At 36.4% G+C, this 18,421-nt stretch overlaps 1 protein-coding gene and 1 non-coding gene across 3 annotated transcripts in view; both read right to left on the bottom strand.

Annotated features, from left to right (window-relative positions):
- The window catches only part of SESTD1 (SEC14 and spectrin domain containing 1), a 149,908-nt gene that overhangs the window by 14,121 nt on the left and 117,366 nt on the right, over positions 1-18,421 (bottom strand). For both annotated transcript variants that reach the window (XM_025405481.1, XM_025405482.1), the window contains 4 exons: positions 10,854-10,976; positions 2,852-3,046; positions 2,223-2,337; positions 250-409 (listed from right to left, as the gene is read on the bottom strand). In XM_025405481.1, the coding sequence (XP_025261266.1) occupies positions 250-409; positions 2,223-2,337; positions 2,852-3,046; positions 10,854-10,976 (593 nt within the window). The remainder of the gene's footprint in view (positions 1-249; positions 410-2,222; positions 2,338-2,851; positions 3,047-10,853; positions 10,977-18,421) is intronic.
- Positions 4,045-4,146, bottom strand: LOC112636845. Its single transcript, XR_003122315.1, has one exon. It is a non-coding gene; the product is annotated as a small nucleolar RNA U13 (small nucleolar RNA).

Below are 18,421 nucleotides of genomic sequence, written 5' to 3' on the forward strand. Positions count from 1 at the left end.
AAGTAGTTGAGTATAACTGAAATTTTTGCAACGCAGTATAAAGGAAATGGTACCTAGTAATTGAATAAATTATTACTATTTGTTAGTAAAATTATACACAGTAATTATTACATTCACCAAAAACCTACTGTATGTCTTCTATATAACAGTTAAGAACGTTTTGTCTGTATATAAAATATGTTATATAACTTTTTATTTTAATTAATATTGTTACTTTAGTAAAAATTAACATTAATAGTCAAACTTTGCCTTTGTTTTCTAAGCTGCATATCTTCCATCACTCCTTGTATGTGGTCCACATTTTCTTTATTTTCAATGGTTACATCCTTTCCATAGGCCCAGGATGCCTGATTGGAGATCTGATCCAGGAGACCTTGACCTTTTTCACGCAAACCTTGCAATCCCACATCTAAAACAAAAGTTGCTAGATTTAATCTCTTACACAACTAAGGTGCTTTCCCTCCCTCAAACAAATCGTCTCATCAGATATTGTACCTGGATCCCAAGTATAGGAGCTTTGCACAGTAAACCATCTTGGGATGCAATCCCAAGACTCCATCCTATGAACATTTCAAGCAATAAAACCCTTTAAATGTGACTCGAACTGGAGCTCTCTCTCATGCCAAATTCTCTCCTTAAAAGGAATTTTGAAAACATGGGTTTCCATAGACAATAATTACTTTTAAAAAATGAAGGCAGAAGAAAAGTACGAAAATTTCTATTTCTAATAGAAAACAATTTTCTGTTTTTTCTTCCTGCTTTTATGCTGTCCAACTTATAGGAGAACAAGGCAAATATGTTGTTTAAAAAACTGCATAAGCCTTGCAAAATTTTAAGACACTTCAGCAATGTATTATCAATGTCAAAGGATGTTGAACATTGTGACTAAAGGTACAGTCTAGCTTCTATACCATAGGAAGCAACAATTAGGGTATATTTACAATTCTCCAAATTACATGTGTAAAGGAACTTTTTTTTTTTTAAACAAAGACTGTGGCTCAAGAAAACTTCTAATATTTTAAAATAAAATTCATTTGTCATATTAAATACTAAATATGTATTATGCATATCATCTGTTAAAATAACAAAGGCTGGCTGGGCGCGGTAGTTCACGCCTGTAATCCCAGCACTTTGGGAGGCCGAGGTGGGCAGATCACCTGAGGTCAGGAGCTTGAGACCAGCCTGGCCAACATGGCAAAACCCCATCTCTACTAAAACTACCAATATAAAAATTAGCCGGGCGTGGTGGCAGGTGCCTGTAATCCCAGCTACTTAGAAAGCTGAGCAGAAGAATCGCTTGAACCTGGGAGGCAGAGCTTGCAGTGAGCCAAGATGGCACCACTCCACTCCAGCCTGGGCAACAGAGCAAGACTCCATCTAAAAAAAATAAAAATAAAAATAAAAATAAAAATAAAATAAAATAAAATAAAGGCCGTAAGCAAGTAAAATGTCCAGTACAAGCGTGATTTTTCAAACCAATTCCCTAAGGCAGTTTTCAATAATTAATTTGATTTAGTCATGTGCAACCACATTTTACTAGTTCTCTGCCTTAAGTTCCTGTTTCCTTTCTTCCATTGCCATTTCCCCTTTTATCCCCCTTGATACGACTCCCCACCTTCCCATTTTCACATCCTGACCTTTTAGGAAAGTTCACTGTGCTTCCTGCTGTAGAAAGTTTTAAAGGCCTTGATGTCAAACGATAGAACTAGCTTAATGTAACTGGACCCCTTAATGTAAATGGACCCCACTCCTTTAAGAGTGGGTAATCTGGCAGTATTCCCAGTTTGGTGAGACAAGAACCAAAAAACCAAACCAACCATTTTTTCACAAGGTTAGGATAAAGCAACAACAAAAATCATTGCATAAAACACAATTTGGGGCATACAGGGTTTACCACAGAACACTTCACAGCTAATTACAGTTTATGCATGCACTACAAATAATTGTTTATAGTATATGCAAGACATAGCACCTGTAGATATAGCTGAGTAAACAGGCAAGAGTAAATGCCCAGGGAAGGGAGGAGTGACTATGAAAAATAAAATTTTCAGCATAAATTATAACCCCTCAAGGGAATAACACCTTTTTATACTATTTTTCTCTGCTTCCTGAAAATAATAATATTTAGTTCAGTGTAAGTTGACTTAATTGTCTAACCATGGTAATGATATTCAAAAAAAAAAAAAAAACCTTATGTTTCAGCATTTTTAAAATCTGCTTACCAACACTTTTCAGCTTCTCTTCAAGCAGTTTTAAAGTTTGCTGAATCGATGCTCCATCAGCTGGTGCTACATCTACGCACAACATCCCTAATAAGCCATCCAACTGCTGAGACAACTAAAGCAGAGGGACACCAAAGAGATAACCCTGATGTAATCAGCATCTAAAGTGTTTAATGATTAACGAGGTTTATATCTAACGAGGTTATCACAATTACACTTGAAAAGACTACACTGTTACAAGACAAGGACAAATCATTAGAATACGCATTATCTGGAAGATAGAACACACAGATGCATGCACCAGGAAGACAAAGAAGTACAACCAGGTCAGCAGACTTCCATTTCCATCTACGTTATAAAGCATAAACACTGAGAAAGAGTCAAAATAAAATATTCTACTAGACTGGAACACTCTAGTTAGATAATAAAAGGTTGAATTGCATGCAGAATGACTTAAAAAAATACTTGTTTTTAAAAAATCAAAGAATTTTATCTTATTACCCCCACTAGTAAATCATTTTATTGGTTCAGAAAAATAATTTAGGAGGCATGCAAACCTGAAAAAAATTATGCATAGGTAAGTGTTCAGATAATTTGAAGAAAAGAAAAGAATCAGAGTAGACACTTACATCTTGGGCAACACCATGAAATTCAAGAGCTGCTTGTAAGAGATTTTGCCTAAATTCCAGCTGACTGGCCTGTCGATAACAAACATCACTGAGTTGTTGCTGCAGTGACTTTAGTTCCACAAGATCTTCCTCATCGCCAGCATTCAAGAGTGCTGCAATTTGCTGATTAAGTTCCACATACACTGCAAACCATTCCTGTAATCAAGATGTTACAAAGTAAATTAAGGCTCAAATTAGTCCCTGGTAGAGATTACCTTTTACAAGTTCTCCAGATAAACTAAGTAATACATGATTTTTTTTTTCCTACGGCAAAAATTATTAAAATTGAGGGTGGGAAGTTCTTAATCCTCAAATCCTAACTGTGATCCCTGGAACTCAATCCTTGGCCTCTAAAAGTTCCCTTCTCTTCCTTGCTCTAAGTGAAACCTGTCTGCCCTCAGTTACCCCTGCAGCCTTCTCAACTGATTACTGTTTCCATGTCTGACATACTGCAAGCCTGAAGGTGGGTTTGATGGCTGCCTCGTTCTTCACTACTTGCAGACCATTTCTTTTCCTTCTTCTTTCAAAAAAACCACATCCCCTTTGAAGTGTATGCTGTTAGATTACATCCTGTCAGCTTTCTCTGTTGCACTCCCTCATCCACAGAAGGGTTTAGCAAAGGTCACTGCCTTCCTCTCAGCACAAGCCTTCTTAGTGACTTCCATCACATAGGCACCCACCACCATCATGAACCTCCAGTTCCTTGACTCCCTCCCTCACCTCCAACTAACTTGTCGTCACCTCAACTGAGCTACCTCCTCCACTGGCCATAAAAACTTGTCGTCATATACTACTATGCAGCTCCGGAAATCTCAATTTCATGAAACCCATTTTCTGACCACCATTGACTCTCCCACTCACCTCTGTTTGTAGGCTCACACCTGCAACCCTATGGAATCCACCTATCTATTGACCTCTCTAATGTCCAGCACATGAGAACCTCTGTCCTCACTTCCATCCTCGATCAAAGGCTATAACCACCTCCCAGCATATAACCCATGCCCATGCCTGGCTTTCTGTTCTTCCATCAGAATCACCTGTTGAAACCTGAGATCTGTTTTCTCTGCCTAATGTGTGCCTGTACCACAGAAGCTGAACATGGGTAGATTAAAAACTAGGTGGATAGCGTTCTCTCTCTCTTTTTTCCCCCCTCACATCAGAAGGGTAATGTGCTGATGTTGTTACAAGGCTTAGAGGGAGACACATCTCACATGAGTGTGAGCACCCATCATCACACTTATAAACTACAAAGGAACGACATATCTCTTTTTAAAGTTATGACTAAATAATCTCAAATGAGTCTTTGGCAATCCATTTATTTTTCTCTAGTAAATTCACTTTCTCATTCTCATGATCATTTGTGTTTTTTTCACTATCAGTCTCCAATCCCCTTTTCACCTCTTCATTCTCAGCCAAAGATCTTAATTCACAGGGAAGTAATCGGAAAACTCTTTCATCTTCCCACCAACAAATCCCCAACCCTCCATTCTACAGCCCTATGCTCTGCCCTCAGTGCTGTAATAGTGAGCAGCCTATCTCTTCTTCTAAGGCCAACCACTCCACTTGTGCATTACAGACTATCTCTGCTGCCTACACAAAGCTTTGCTCTCACAGTTATTTCTCTCTCTTCCATCAGTTCTTCTGTCTCAACTGGATTATTTCCACTAGCACATAAAAAAGCTATAATATATTAAACAATAAAAGACGCATTTAAGATTTGTGCATTTTACTATGCTGAAATTAAACCTATTTTTTTTTTTTTAAAAAAACCTTTTCTTAAAGGAGTTCTCCGTATTCACTCTTTTCTCATTTTTCATTCTTTTTTAATCCATTCCAATCAGGATTTTGTTCTTCCCACCCTTCTGAAACCAACTGTCAAATTCACCAAAAAATTCCATCTTGCCACAAATCCAATGGTCAATTCTCAGTCTTTATTTATTGAGCCTCTCAACAAACAGCTGCATTTGGCACAAGTAAGCACTTCCTCCTCCTTTAAATGGCCTTTTCTCTTGTTTTCTGAGACACAACAGCTCCTTTTACCCTTCTTTGCTGGCTCTCCTCCCTCTTTCTGCACTTAAAGTTTAGGCTGACCCAAGGCTCAGTTTTCCAGAGACTCTCTTTTCTTCTCACTGGGTTTGGATGACTTCACCTAGTCCCATGCCTTTAAACAGATCTATAGGCTAAGAATTACCACATTAATATAGGCTTTAAATATATCTATAGGCTAAGAACTACCAAGTTAATATAGGCTCTAAATATATCTATAGGCTAAGAATTACCAAATTAATCATCAACCTTGACCCCTCCCATGAACCCCAGATACTGATACCCAACTGCCCACTAGCCACCTTCATTTGGATGACTAACAGATATCTAAAATCTAACCTGCTGCCAAAGACACTTATTCACTATCCTCCCAACCTGTTCCTCTCGCAGTCCTCCCTGCCTTAGCAGTTGCTAAGGCCAAAAGCCTGATTCTTTCATCAGCAAGTCTTGCTGGTTCAACCTCATCAACTTCTATCAATTCTCATTACTTCTACTGCCTCCATCTATCAGCCTCCTGCCTTCCATTTTCACTGCTAGTCTCTGTTCCCTATTTTCTACATGATAGCCAGTGATTTGCTTAAAACATAAATTAATTATCTGTCCAAAAGTTTCAAATAACTTCACATAACATTTAAAATAAATTTCAAGTTTCTTTTCATGGGCTAAAAAGATATTACATGTTTTGGCCCCTGACTTCCTCTAAAACTTTATCTTCTGTGACTCTCCTTTGCTCCCTGTACTCTAGCCACACCAACATTCTTGCTGCTCCTCAATCATGTTCCTGTGTTAGGGTATTTCTACTGCTGTGTCCTCTATCTGAATTGCCCTGTTTGGATTACTTCTTGACATCATTTCAAGGTTTCTGATTAAATGTCATCTCCTCAGGCCTTTCCTAAAATCTACACCTATATTGCTCTCCACTCCCCAACTTGAATGTAAATTCCATATAGTAAGACAGTACTGTATCACAAAAGCCTAGAACAACACATGACACATAGTATGTGCTCAATTAACATACACTGATTGAATGTGTAAAACATATTAATCACTGTAGATTTACTGACATTACATTAAGTAGGCAACAGAGGGTAATCTTGTCACTCAAGGAACATGTGGCAGTGTCTGGAAACATTTTGGGTTATCACAACTGAGGAGCAAGGATGCTACTGCATCTAGTAAGCAGAGGCCAGTGATGCTGCAGAATGCCCTACAATGTGCAGGGCAGCCCTTACGACAGAGATTTATCTGGCCCAAAGTGTCAAGAGTGTGCTAAGGAAGAGAAATCCTCCTGTATCCAATGGTGATGATAATATCTGTCTTACCTTGTTTATCGGTTATTGTTTGGATTTAACTCAATAATATGCATAGAATATTTTTAAACTACATAGTTTATAATGGTTAATAGAGACTATATTAAAGTAGAAAACATTACCTGAGAAAATTATCACTGTCATGCTCTAAAATACAAAAGGATTTCAATACCTTATTCATAGTACTTCCAGATCATTAAATGCTCTAAAGAAATAGGCTTAACTCTTTGAGGTAATAGCAACGATTCTGAGAAAAGTAGTAAGGATTAGAGTCCCAGAATAGCACTTTCCAGAGCTACCAGCATTAGACCACTTGGGGTGTTTATTAAAAATGCCTAAGCTTCACCCCTGACTTACTAAATCAGTATCTGGGAGTTAGGCCCTGGAACATATATTTTAGCAAGCATCTCTGATGACTCTTACGCCCATCAAGGTTTAAGAACCACCACTGTGAAGCTAATTATTTCCTGGTTTGAATTTGTAAAATATAGGCTCTAGCAACCTGACCAGGGATGTAAATACATTATGAGGACCAGTACATCTCAAGAAATTAATACCTGAAATTAGAGACACTGATATTACTGATTGAGGTTGAAATAAAGAAATAGTAATTCTCTCTGGGATGTGGAGAGGAAAAAAATCTGGCGGATACATTTGCATATATTTAAAATTCATCCAAATGTTTCTTCCTAAAAAACAGGGCAATGTACGGCCGGGCACAGTGGCTCATGCCTGTAATCCCAGCACTTTGGGAGGTCAAGGTGGGCAGATCACGAGGTCAGGAGATGCAGACCATCCTGGCCAACAGGGTGAAGCCCCATCTCTACTAAAAATACAAAAATTAGCTGGGCGTGGTGGTGCATGCCTGTAATCCCAGCTACTCAGGAGGCTGAGACAGGAGAATCACTTGCACCTGGGAGACAGAGGTTGCAGTGAGCTGAGATAGCACCACTGTACTACAGGTTGGTGACAGAGCTAGACTCCGTCTCAAAAACAAAAAGCAAACAAACAAAATAACAACAAAAAAACACCAAAAAAAAAAAAACAGGAATGTAGATTCCCTAGAACCTTAGGTGTATTTTGTTCACTTACAGCCATTCTTTGGTCTGTCTCTTATGTATATTTAACTGTGTAGAAAACGATTATTTTATAGCAAAATAAAAAGACGACACCAATATTTGGGATTTGGATTGAGATGGTAAGTAAGAAAAGAGCTTGAAGGATCACATTTAGGACACGAGCAGTCAGGACTGACACTGCAATCATATTGGCAGTGATGCATATGTGGTGAAATGATGGGTATTTATACTTTATACCATGAAATGGGAATCCATACGTAGGCGGAAGGAAACCCTGCCCACTCGGGTTAAAAAAGTGATTATACTCAGACTATACATTAGGAGAAATGAGTCTTGATTCACCAGGTAGACCTGTTCTGCTGCTTACTATTATGCATAATACACCAGAGAAAGTGGTTTCTTTGTAGTCCAGAAGTCAGCACTATGACACGGTGTGACAGTGACAAAACTCTCAAGCAGTTTCAGATATTTATGCTCCTCCATGTTCCTATCACACACGCTTTTCCTACCACACACGCTATTCCTACCACACACTTCCTTCAACCCAAAACATAAAATTAGATTATTGAACTAAACTACTTTTAAATTTATTGCCAGTTACTATAACCATTTTCATGTACCTTATTTTTGTGTGTGTGCGTTGTATTAAAAAACCAACTTAACTTCTAATTACCAACCCTTGAACTAGAACTACATGTTGGCAGAAATTTCATTTTTCTATTTATTGAAACTCAACATCCTAACAAATTTGAGGTTTTTAGCTTTATTTCTGCATTGTGCTTTTATACGGACTCTAAAATTTAATATATGACATTGAGCTGGTAATGCAAAATTGTATGTTAAAAGTTTTCTCAAATTCTACCGTTAATAGCTGTCAATGCCAGAAATTAGTCATTATAATTTCACAAGACTTGAACAATTCCAATAATGCTTTAATCTGTTAACTCTTACAGAGAGAAAAGAAAGTTTTTAATAAAATATTAGAATATCTTAAACATCATAAGCTAAAATATTCATCCAGCATCAACCAACCTATTCTCAAGGTGACAATGCAGTGCCACCTATTGGCTAAAACGTACAACCTGCTTTTCAAAATACTTCAAAAGTGGGAAGAACAGTATAATGAACTCCTTCCCATCCAGCTTCAGTAATGATCAATTCATGGCTAATTCTATTTCACATACACTCCCATCCATTCAATCTGTCCCTACCTCCCAATTCTGAAACAAATCCCAAATATCACACGTGATTTAAGGAAATAAAATCTCTGATAGCCATCAATGTTTCTTTTCTTTAGGTTATGTCTATAAATGCAGATGTCAATGTATATGTACAGTTCTAAGTATTAAAAGTATAAGAATGAAAAAATACTGTAGCTTATGCGTATCTGTGAAATTTAGTAGCTTTCTCTAAGAGAGAGCCAGAGAAAGGATCCCCCCTGGGTATCAAGAGATCTGTGTTTTAACCATAGTTCAACTATTCATTGAGCAAAAAATGTAGCTTCCCAGTTTGTTCGTCTATAAAATAAGATGAGGACATCAGAATAATCTATAAGGTATTTTGCAATTCAAAAGTTTTATATATTGGTTCCATATTATAAGTAAGCTTAAGCACATGGCAAGGACCACCCTTAAGAGATGTTTCTTTAAGCTGATTTTGAAAACCTTATAAATATATTAAAAACACAAAACCAACATCTGAACATAGCAATTTCTATGTATATCATCTGCAACTTCATCCATACTATATGCAATATAAAATTTGCTTTTGAATTCTTTTAGTAAACTTAAGAGTACAGTACAGTATGTATACAACCCAATTTATAATTATTTATCTTGGCATTTAAAACAATAATAAAATATAGATAAATCCTGTCTTTAGGATCCTCATGTGTCATGTGCCCTTCCTAAAAAGAACTTTTGGAATACTTTCATAACTAAATCCCCTTAGGTGAAGTCTAGAATGTTCTGGAGTAAATACAGTTTTTAGGAACTAAAGAGAGGAACAAAATTGTAGACTCTAACTATAGTAACATGTTCTAGAACAGTCTATCAGGTTCAAATAAATCACAATCCACGTTTTAAAAAAAAATCAAAACATTAAGTTATTTTAAAAGTACCAAGAGAATTAAAAGATTATATCCTCAGGAACAGGGTTTGTAATATGATTATTTTAGTATAAAAGCAAGAACCATTATGTTGGAACCTGTGAAACGCATAAAATAAATCGATTTTCAATTATCAGATTTCATTTTCAAGTTTTTTACAAGTACTAATTAGAAAAATTCCAAGGAATATACGTATAGTGCCTTTAGACAATTCCAAATCTTGTAATATCTCTTATTATTCCTTCAGGTAGATTACAACTACTTTAGGGTATAGTATGTAGATTTTCTGCCAATACCAGTAATTGTTATTCCTGATTTACAGAATATTATAAAGAAAGCAATATGAGGAAACTAAGCAAAATGGAATATATTTAGAAAAAAAATAAGTATCAGATACTGTTAAATTCTAGTAAAGATGAGATTTACTCATTCAAATTTATTCCCAAGCAAATCATATTACTTATTCTTTAATCTTGTTTAGTTAAAAATGGGTATTTCCTAATACTATCCAACATAATTAGAGGTAAGAAGAAACGCTGCAGAAATTAATGTTCAGATGGTACTTAATGCTCACCTGGGTCCAGAGTTTAACATTTTAACCAACTTTTTTAAGACAAATAACCTAAGGAGAAGGGAATGAATTGATTCAAATTTTATTTTTCCAATTTTTAATTTAATCTATTTTAAATTACCAAAGTAATATGACCTTGGGGAGAAGGAGGTGAGCTACCCAGTCCACAAACTGCACCATCTCTTTCTCAGTAATGAAGAATTAACTATAACAGAGCAGGAGCTTAATGAACACCAGCTTCTTTCACATAACAAGTTGTTAAATTTTAAATTATCTCGAACAATTATTATCTATAATCTGCTTAAGAATCTACTTATTTCCCAATTTTATACCTGTGATTTGTCTGATTACTCCTTTCACAAATACAAAAGGGACCCCTAAATGCTTAGAGAATGGAAAAATATTCTGCACCCTCTGGACTTACTCTCCATCAGTTGTGTTTAATGCAGCAATTCTGCTATCACTCTCAGGTATTTAATCGTACTATATACTCCCAATAAAGTGGGGGTGGGGGGACTTGAAAACAGAAGTTTCTGTCACAGAGACTACAGATGAAAGCTCTGTTTTTGTACTATCACTCTTTTTTCTGTCACTGTAGCTTTAAAATTTCATGCAAATCGTGCTTCTATAAAAATATAATTAAACTGCATTACAGACAAAACCAAAAACAACCTTCTAATTAACATGTACTAAGTAATCAAAATGTACTTTATGACCTCTAGGCACTTAACAAACTGTACTTCATGCCCCATACCAAAGTTTGCAGCAACTTATCACTCAGTACCACATGTGCTACTAATTATCCACATTCATAATAGCATTGTAACTTGCAGAGGAAAAAGCCTCTCACACTGTGCTGGCTCTCAATCTCTTCATGTTTCTGCTGTAGGGCCTGGGAGGCCCTAATGGAATCTCCAATGCCCCACTGGGCTCTTAGTTGTTCTGATCCAGGCCCTTCTAGCCAGTTCACAACCTATAAACAAAAGTAGAAATACAATTTTTAAAGAATCAAAAACTTTTCAAACTTTCATTCTGATTTATTTTTCCCCTCCCAAAGTTCCCCAATTATTTTTAATGTAAATTCTTTACATTCTATCCCATAGGCAGATTAAATGTTTCTTCTGGAACTACACAGCTATAATGTGACAACATTTTCAAAACCTAAATGTGGAAGAATGTACACTGCAGCATCACAAGCTTTCAGCTTATCATCTTCCAGGCTAAAAGAAATCTGGAATGCTACTATAAAAGAGGATTAAAAATTAACTTATGATGATAAGAGAATCAGAGAATCATAAGATTTAGAGTTGGAAAAAACATCAGAAATGGTATCGGTCAAAGTTCTTAACTAACATTTAAGAAAACTGAGTTTCAAAGAGATTAAGTGACTTGCCCAAGGTAATATAATCCATTACTGAAAAACTGGACTAACAGCCATATGTTCTAACTCACAGTCTGATGCTTTTTCCAAGCATTGAAAAAACTGACTGAATTAACTACTATAAACTTAGTATACTACTTTTGCACTTCAAAAATAAAATTAAAAACTAATTAGAATTATACTAATGTAATAAATACCCTCTTGGAGTCTTCTTAGGATCAACCAACATTCAGACCCACAGAAGGCCCCACTAGCACCAGTCTGCTAGTAAGGATATAGGGTGGGTACTATAGTTTGCCAGGATAACAGCATCGGGAGTTCTTCTTCAGCTGAGTCCCTCAAGCAGGTATAAGCAGATGAGATCAGTATGGGGCAGATATGGGAGACACTCTGGCATCAAAACGTGATACCCCACAGGACTAGGCCCATTATGAGTCACTAATCTCAAGGATTCCCCCGGCCCCAGTTATGCCTTCCATCATATATTAATCATATATTAATAATTCTCCCAGTTCAGCTCTGGAATAATATTTACTATAAGCAATATTGCTTAGTAACATAGTTGACATTCCAATTTTTAATCAGGTCTTCAGGGGAATAGAGCTAGAGAATTAAGCAAAGATCAAGTTCTCATGCAGAAGGAGAGGACTGTGTTGACACTCTACCCACAATCATATATACTCTGAAACTACAAATACATTGTGGAGTAAATTTAGTGGAAAAAATAGTATTACTAAGCTTTACCTTTTGCCAAATTAGAAAAAGGAATTTAAGAATAGATGTATGGTTATATCCTAAATCTAAACTTAGGATAGCTCCCCAAGAAGTGAATAGGGGTATCACTGTAGCATAATATTATAGACCCAGTGGGTAGGCTTAACATAGAACTTTATAAAAGAGCAGTGTAGATGTACACTTCTGCTGTTAACAGGTTAAAAAATATATTTCTAAATCTAACAGTTCATGTATTCTTTTTATAATTATATAAAAGTACCACATCATAAAGAAAAATCACATACGCATTCAGTCCTGTCTGAATATCCACAGATTTTCATGCTTGAATTCAACCAGTCACAGATTGAATATATTTGGGGAAAAAAAATCAAGCACAAAAAAACAATAACACAACAATTTAAAGATACAAATAATAAGCCAGTACAGTATAACGGCTATTTTCACAGCATCTGCATTGTAGTAGATATTATAAGTAATCTAGAGATGATTTAATGTATATAAGAGGGTATCCATAGGTTATATGCAAATATTATGCCATTTTATATGAGACTTGAACATCTTTGATCTTGGTATCCACAGTCTGCAGGGTGTCCTGGAACCAACCTACCACAAATACCAAGGGACAACCATATTATATTTCCTTCCATTAATTTTTCACCTGCATAAGGGTTTTCATATACTACTCCAGATTTAAGTGTTTTAGCCAATTCTCATAGAATACAAGTAGTTTTCATCCTGTTTTTCACTTAGCATTAAACTCTACACTTTAATGAGTTTCCACTTGGCTACTGTTATTATAACATAATTTTCAATGACTTTGCAAACCCTTTTTTCAGAAGGCCAATCCTGTTGCCTGCCTGCCTCCATCTCTCCCATGTGTCCAACCAACCAACCAATCAACCCACTCTTATTAAGAGCTAAGTAATGTACTGCCTCAAATAACTATTGTACCTGCTATCAATACTTTAATTCTCTATTGTCGGGAACATAGGATGTTTCCAATTTCCATCAATTCTAAGTAATTCTATGACTAACACATATATAGCAGTTATATATAACGTTTTTTCTCTGTTTTATTTTCCCAGGAAAGGTTTCCAATAAAGATCTTCTTGGGTCCAATGATGATGTAATCCTAATGCTTGTTAATATACTTTATAAAATTGCTCTCTAAAGCTCTTGTTCCTATCTGAAATACCCAATCAATGATAGTTTGAATTGTAAATAACCTCTACAAGGTATACAAACTGACTATTGACTGTTACTACACTTTATAAAATTGTTCTCTAAAACTCGTTTCTCTCTGAAACATCCAATTAATGATAGTTTGAACTCTACATTAACCTCTACAACGTATACAAACTATTGTTGTTTTTGTTGTTGCTGTTTTTTGTTTGTTTTTGAGACGGAGTCTTGCTGTGTTGCCCAGGCTAGAGTGCAGTGGCACAATCACAGCTCACTGCAACCTCTGCCTCCTAGGTTCAAGTGATTCTCGTGTCTCAGCCTCCCAAGTGGTGGGATTACAGTAGCCCACCACCATGCCTGGCTAATTTTTGTATTTTTAGTAGAGACAGGGTTTTACCATCTTGGCCAGGATGGTCTCGAACTCCTGACCTCGTGATCCACCAGCCTTGGCCTCCCAAAGTGCTGGGATTACAGGTGTGAGCCACTGCCCCCAGCCCAAACTGACTATTGTTTTTAAAATACTTCTGCCAATTGAAAAAACAGAAATCTTTCCATGTATTTTTTAAAGATCAGTGATTGAATACATTGCAGATGGTTGCTTATTCAAGGTATGTGATCTTTTGTGATTTATCTCTTCATATTCTTTGTTGATTTATGTTCTAGAGTCTTAAAGAATATTAATATATAAATTTGTCCCCTCTCTTTATAAAGCTTAATACTAGAGAGAAGGCTAGGCACAGTGCCTCATACCTGCAATCCCAGCCCTTTGGGAGACTGAGGTGGGCAGATGGCTTGAGCTCAGGAGTTCAAGATCAGCCTGGGCAACATAGTGAGCCCCTGTCTCTACTAAAAATACAAAAATTAGCCAGGCATGGTATGCACACCTATAGTCCCAGCTACTGAGGAGGCTGAGATTGGAGAATCGTTTCAGCCTGGGAGGCAGAGGTTGCAGTGAGCTGGGATTGTGCCACTGCACTCCAGCCTGGGTGACAGAGTGACACCCTGTCTCAAGAAAAAAAAAACCCAAAAATCTAGAGAGCAAAACTCAAAAACAAAAAAGTCAAAGTCAAAGTATTATTGTTGACTCAGTGGAACAGCCTAAGTGCTATAACTTTCTATTGGCTAAACTCTGTTTTCAGAGTGCTAAATCCACCTGCAAAACTGTATTATCAGATGCTCTTTAAGTGCAATGTTTTTTTTCCTCAACACATCCACTTTTTCTGCTTTACTCTTCTGTATGAGTTATCTTTGGAGGGCTAGGGTACTAGGATCCTGTTTCTCTCTGCCAGCTTGGGGAAAGTATCACTTTTTCACAAAAGAGACAGATAAGCAGTGCAATATAAAGAAAGCCCTAGCCATGATTCTGAATTCTGAATTCTCGTTCTGCCACTACTAGGGGGTCTGAATTCTGGCTCTGCTTCTTTTAGTTGAAAGACTTTGGTTCCTCACCTTTTAAATGATGTTAATGGTACCTACAGTACATGGCTGTTGTCAGGATTACGTCTGTCATTATATGTAAGACAGCACAGTAATGATACTAATAATTGTTAGCCTCTATGTTTTTCTTACTTTTTCTGTAGGCTAGTTCCTTCTGTCCATTAACTCGTTGTGAAGTTTATTTCACATCTGCATTTTACAATAACAACCCTAGTTTCTTGAGAAAGCTCCTGAACTACTGTATCCAACACTTTAAAAAACAGAAATAAAAAGAACAAGTTTTAAGGAAACATAGGCAAACATTTTAAAACAATTTTCCATGTCTTTTTCGGGAATCAGTTGCTTCTCATTTATCACTACGTGTTACAAACAGATATAGAAACATAGTGATAAAATGACTTTTAAGTATTTTAAATAATTAACGTAATTATTTTACTAGGAATATCTAAGCTCTAAAAATAAAAGTGGAACAAATGCATCTAAAAATTTTAACAATGTATAGTTTTTAGAAACTTAACACATCACTAAGCATTTAGATTTTGATTTTAGAATAATCTAGAAGCAGGTTAATATAAATCGGGATAGCTGGGGATAAACAATTCATTAACATGGAACTTTTGAAATGCCATAAGTTGAAAAATAAATCTTAAATAAAGCAAAGATATCTCCTTGCCTCAAAAAACCAGTTACATAGTAATGGGCACATATATATGTGTGTGTGTATATATATGTGTGTGTGTATATATATACATATGGCTTTAATATAGGCTGAAAGTAATTTCCCTTAGTATACAACATCAATAATGTAGACATAGTAAATATATGACTCTTTCTAATAAAAATGATTCAAATTGAGGTTGACGTCCCAGTAAACAAGTCTATTTAAATGCGTTAATAATGGCAGTTTGCCAAACTAGGCTATAAAACTTAATTTCAATGAAGACATCTTGTTCAATCTGAATATTACCTTACTGGAAAAACAGTTCTATGCCCAATCCATATCAACGTGACCCTTCAAGTGGTTACATTTATACACAAAGTATAACCTTGGAGCTATGCTTTTAGAATCTACCATGAAAAATATTTACACTGGCCAAAAATGCTTGTTACTATCCATACTTCTCGCATGGCTAGGCTTATTTTTAAAAACTGCATGACAGAACATGTAGAAGTATGCAAAGTCAAACCAGGCAGAAGGGCATGTCAAGGAAATGTCAACCATCTAACCTGGAGAAAGAGTATGGGGAACTGAGAACACAGCCTCCAGCTGTATGCTTATGCAATGCAATGTATTCTATTTGGCATCTATGATTCCTCTCTACAAAGGAAGAAAAGCACATGGATGATTCTAGAAATAACATTTGCAGTGCTGGCAGTAATTACTGCCACAATAAATAATGAGCATAATGATAGCACATTTCAGTGAAGTGGCACTGTCTGCTACCCAGAAGCATGTGAAATCTAATTTTTAACTGTAACAGCAGCAGTAGTATAGAGAATCTCTGCATACCACATGAAGTCTTGTGCTACTGATCTGAACTGTGGGGAATCAGGGATAAATATCATGGTTATTACTTATATAATTTATCTATCAAAGCAATTGATTCCTCTTGCGTTATGTTTTCAGTGATGAGTCAGTAAAAACAAAAGAAGTTTGAAACAATTCCATTTTCACTGATTTAACACAGACATTCAGTTTATAATTATCTTTATACAAGCAAAAACATTTTCACATTTTTGTCAAATTTGTAAGACTGAAAATAGTACGATTCACGCTCTGTGTGACCAACATATGATCAATATGTTACTATATAGTTCAAAATATATTATCATATAGTAATCATTTTGGCAAGGGATACAGATGTTTCCTTAAAATGTGACCTGTGAAAAACAGAGTGCAGGAAACATTATATGCTGACTATTGTTGTTCAAACCAATTCACCTGTTATTCTGATAAAGAAAACTGAATATGAAGTTTACCGGTTTTTAACAGTAATCTCATTACCATCATCGCCATCATTATAAACATAAACATCGTCATCTCCTTTCTCCAGTTTCTTACCCAGTTGAGCTGGTCCGTCATTTAAAAATGTGATTGCCAATACATTAACTCCTTTGCCCCTCTATCTTTTTGTCATAGTCACTTATCCCATTTAGCAAAGTACAAATGCTGGATAAATTCTGTCACCCATGTGTTTGGTGCCTGAACCTCAACAGCCACGTATGAATTGTCAGATAGGGTTACATAAAAAGCCAGAGAGGTTCTGCCATAAATTAAGATCAACACTACCCCAAAATACAGCTACATTTTTGTGATATGAAAGTTGTCCAAATCAAAATGGAGTCACTAATATTGGGGGGAAAATAAACAACCCTGAAAAATAGTGCCAGAGAAAGCCATGGCAAGAGGTTCTCATGCTTGTATGCCTGCTAACAAAAACTATCACAAAGGACTGCAAAAACCAAAACTATACACAAAGGCATTGCAACTTCACACAAAAAATACTTCTACAGCCTGGGAAGCATGGTAAAACCCCATTTCTACACAAAACACACAAAAAAACAGCTGGGCATGGTGGCATGTGTCTGTAGTCCCAGCTACTCAGGAGGCTGAGGTGGGAGGGTCACCTGAGCCTGGGAGGTCAAGGCTGCAATGAGCCATGATCGGGTCTCTGCACTCCAGCCTGGGTGATAGATTGAAACCCTGTCTCAAAAAAAAAAAAAAAAAAAAAAAAAAATTCTTCTGTAAGGACATCTGTTCAGCAATTGCCTGTCCAACCTCAGAGGCGCATCACCCTTGTTCATTGATCTTTAGAATCAAAGACAATTATTTCAAAACAATTATGTAATCCTCATTTTTTTCCTTTAAAAATGTTTGTCTTCCTTTACCTCTCTGAATATGCACACAGCTTACTATGACATGCGTATTCCCATTGTAATGTTCTATTCTCTAAAACAAATAATCTCTTCCTTTTAGAGAGCCTCTCTTTGTTTGTTATTTAGGCTGACAGTGATAATTTCACTCTTCGATTCCCCATAAAGAAAATTTTTAATCACCTCCGCTCTGTTCAAACCACTGATCCTCTTTAAACACCATTCCTGCAATTTGTGCCATCAAGCAGATGGCCTTTTCCTCTTTATGAAAAAAAGACACATCACACAGTAACTCCTTCAAACTTCCTGATGCCTGATTTACACACAAAGCACCTCTGGACTCATCCTAAAACCGCCCCTATAAACTTTGTAAAATTAGGGAAGAAAGAAGAGGGAGAAATGAAAATATACCAAGCTTGCAGCATGTTGAAAGTTAATTGTTAGGTCAGCTCAGTTTCACCTGCTTCCTCATAGTTGTTTGCTGCCTACTGACCTAGAATCATGGACCCTGTTACACGATTATAGTTTCCCTGAACTGTTCTATAGATAACAAACTAAACATTATGAATCGTTGTTTTCACTTTGAGACATTCCTTCAGGTGCTGCATACTGACGAAACTACTCTGCCAGCTGGTCTGAGGGACCCATGACGCTGACTCACCAAATAATGCAGTTTCCACATCCTGCTGACTTCATCTCCCTCGCCTTAACCAATCAACAACCCCAATTTTCCAGCCCCTTACCCTCCATGATCCCCTTAAAAACTCCAGCCTTAAAGACTCCTCAAAGAGATGGATTTGAGGGTCTCC

Source organism: Theropithecus gelada, chromosome 12 (assembly GCF_003255815.1).
Source record: "Theropithecus gelada isolate Dixy chromosome 12, Tgel_1.0, whole genome shotgun sequence".
Classification (NCBI taxonomy): Eukaryota; Metazoa; Chordata; class Mammalia; order Primates; family Cercopithecidae; genus Theropithecus; species Theropithecus gelada.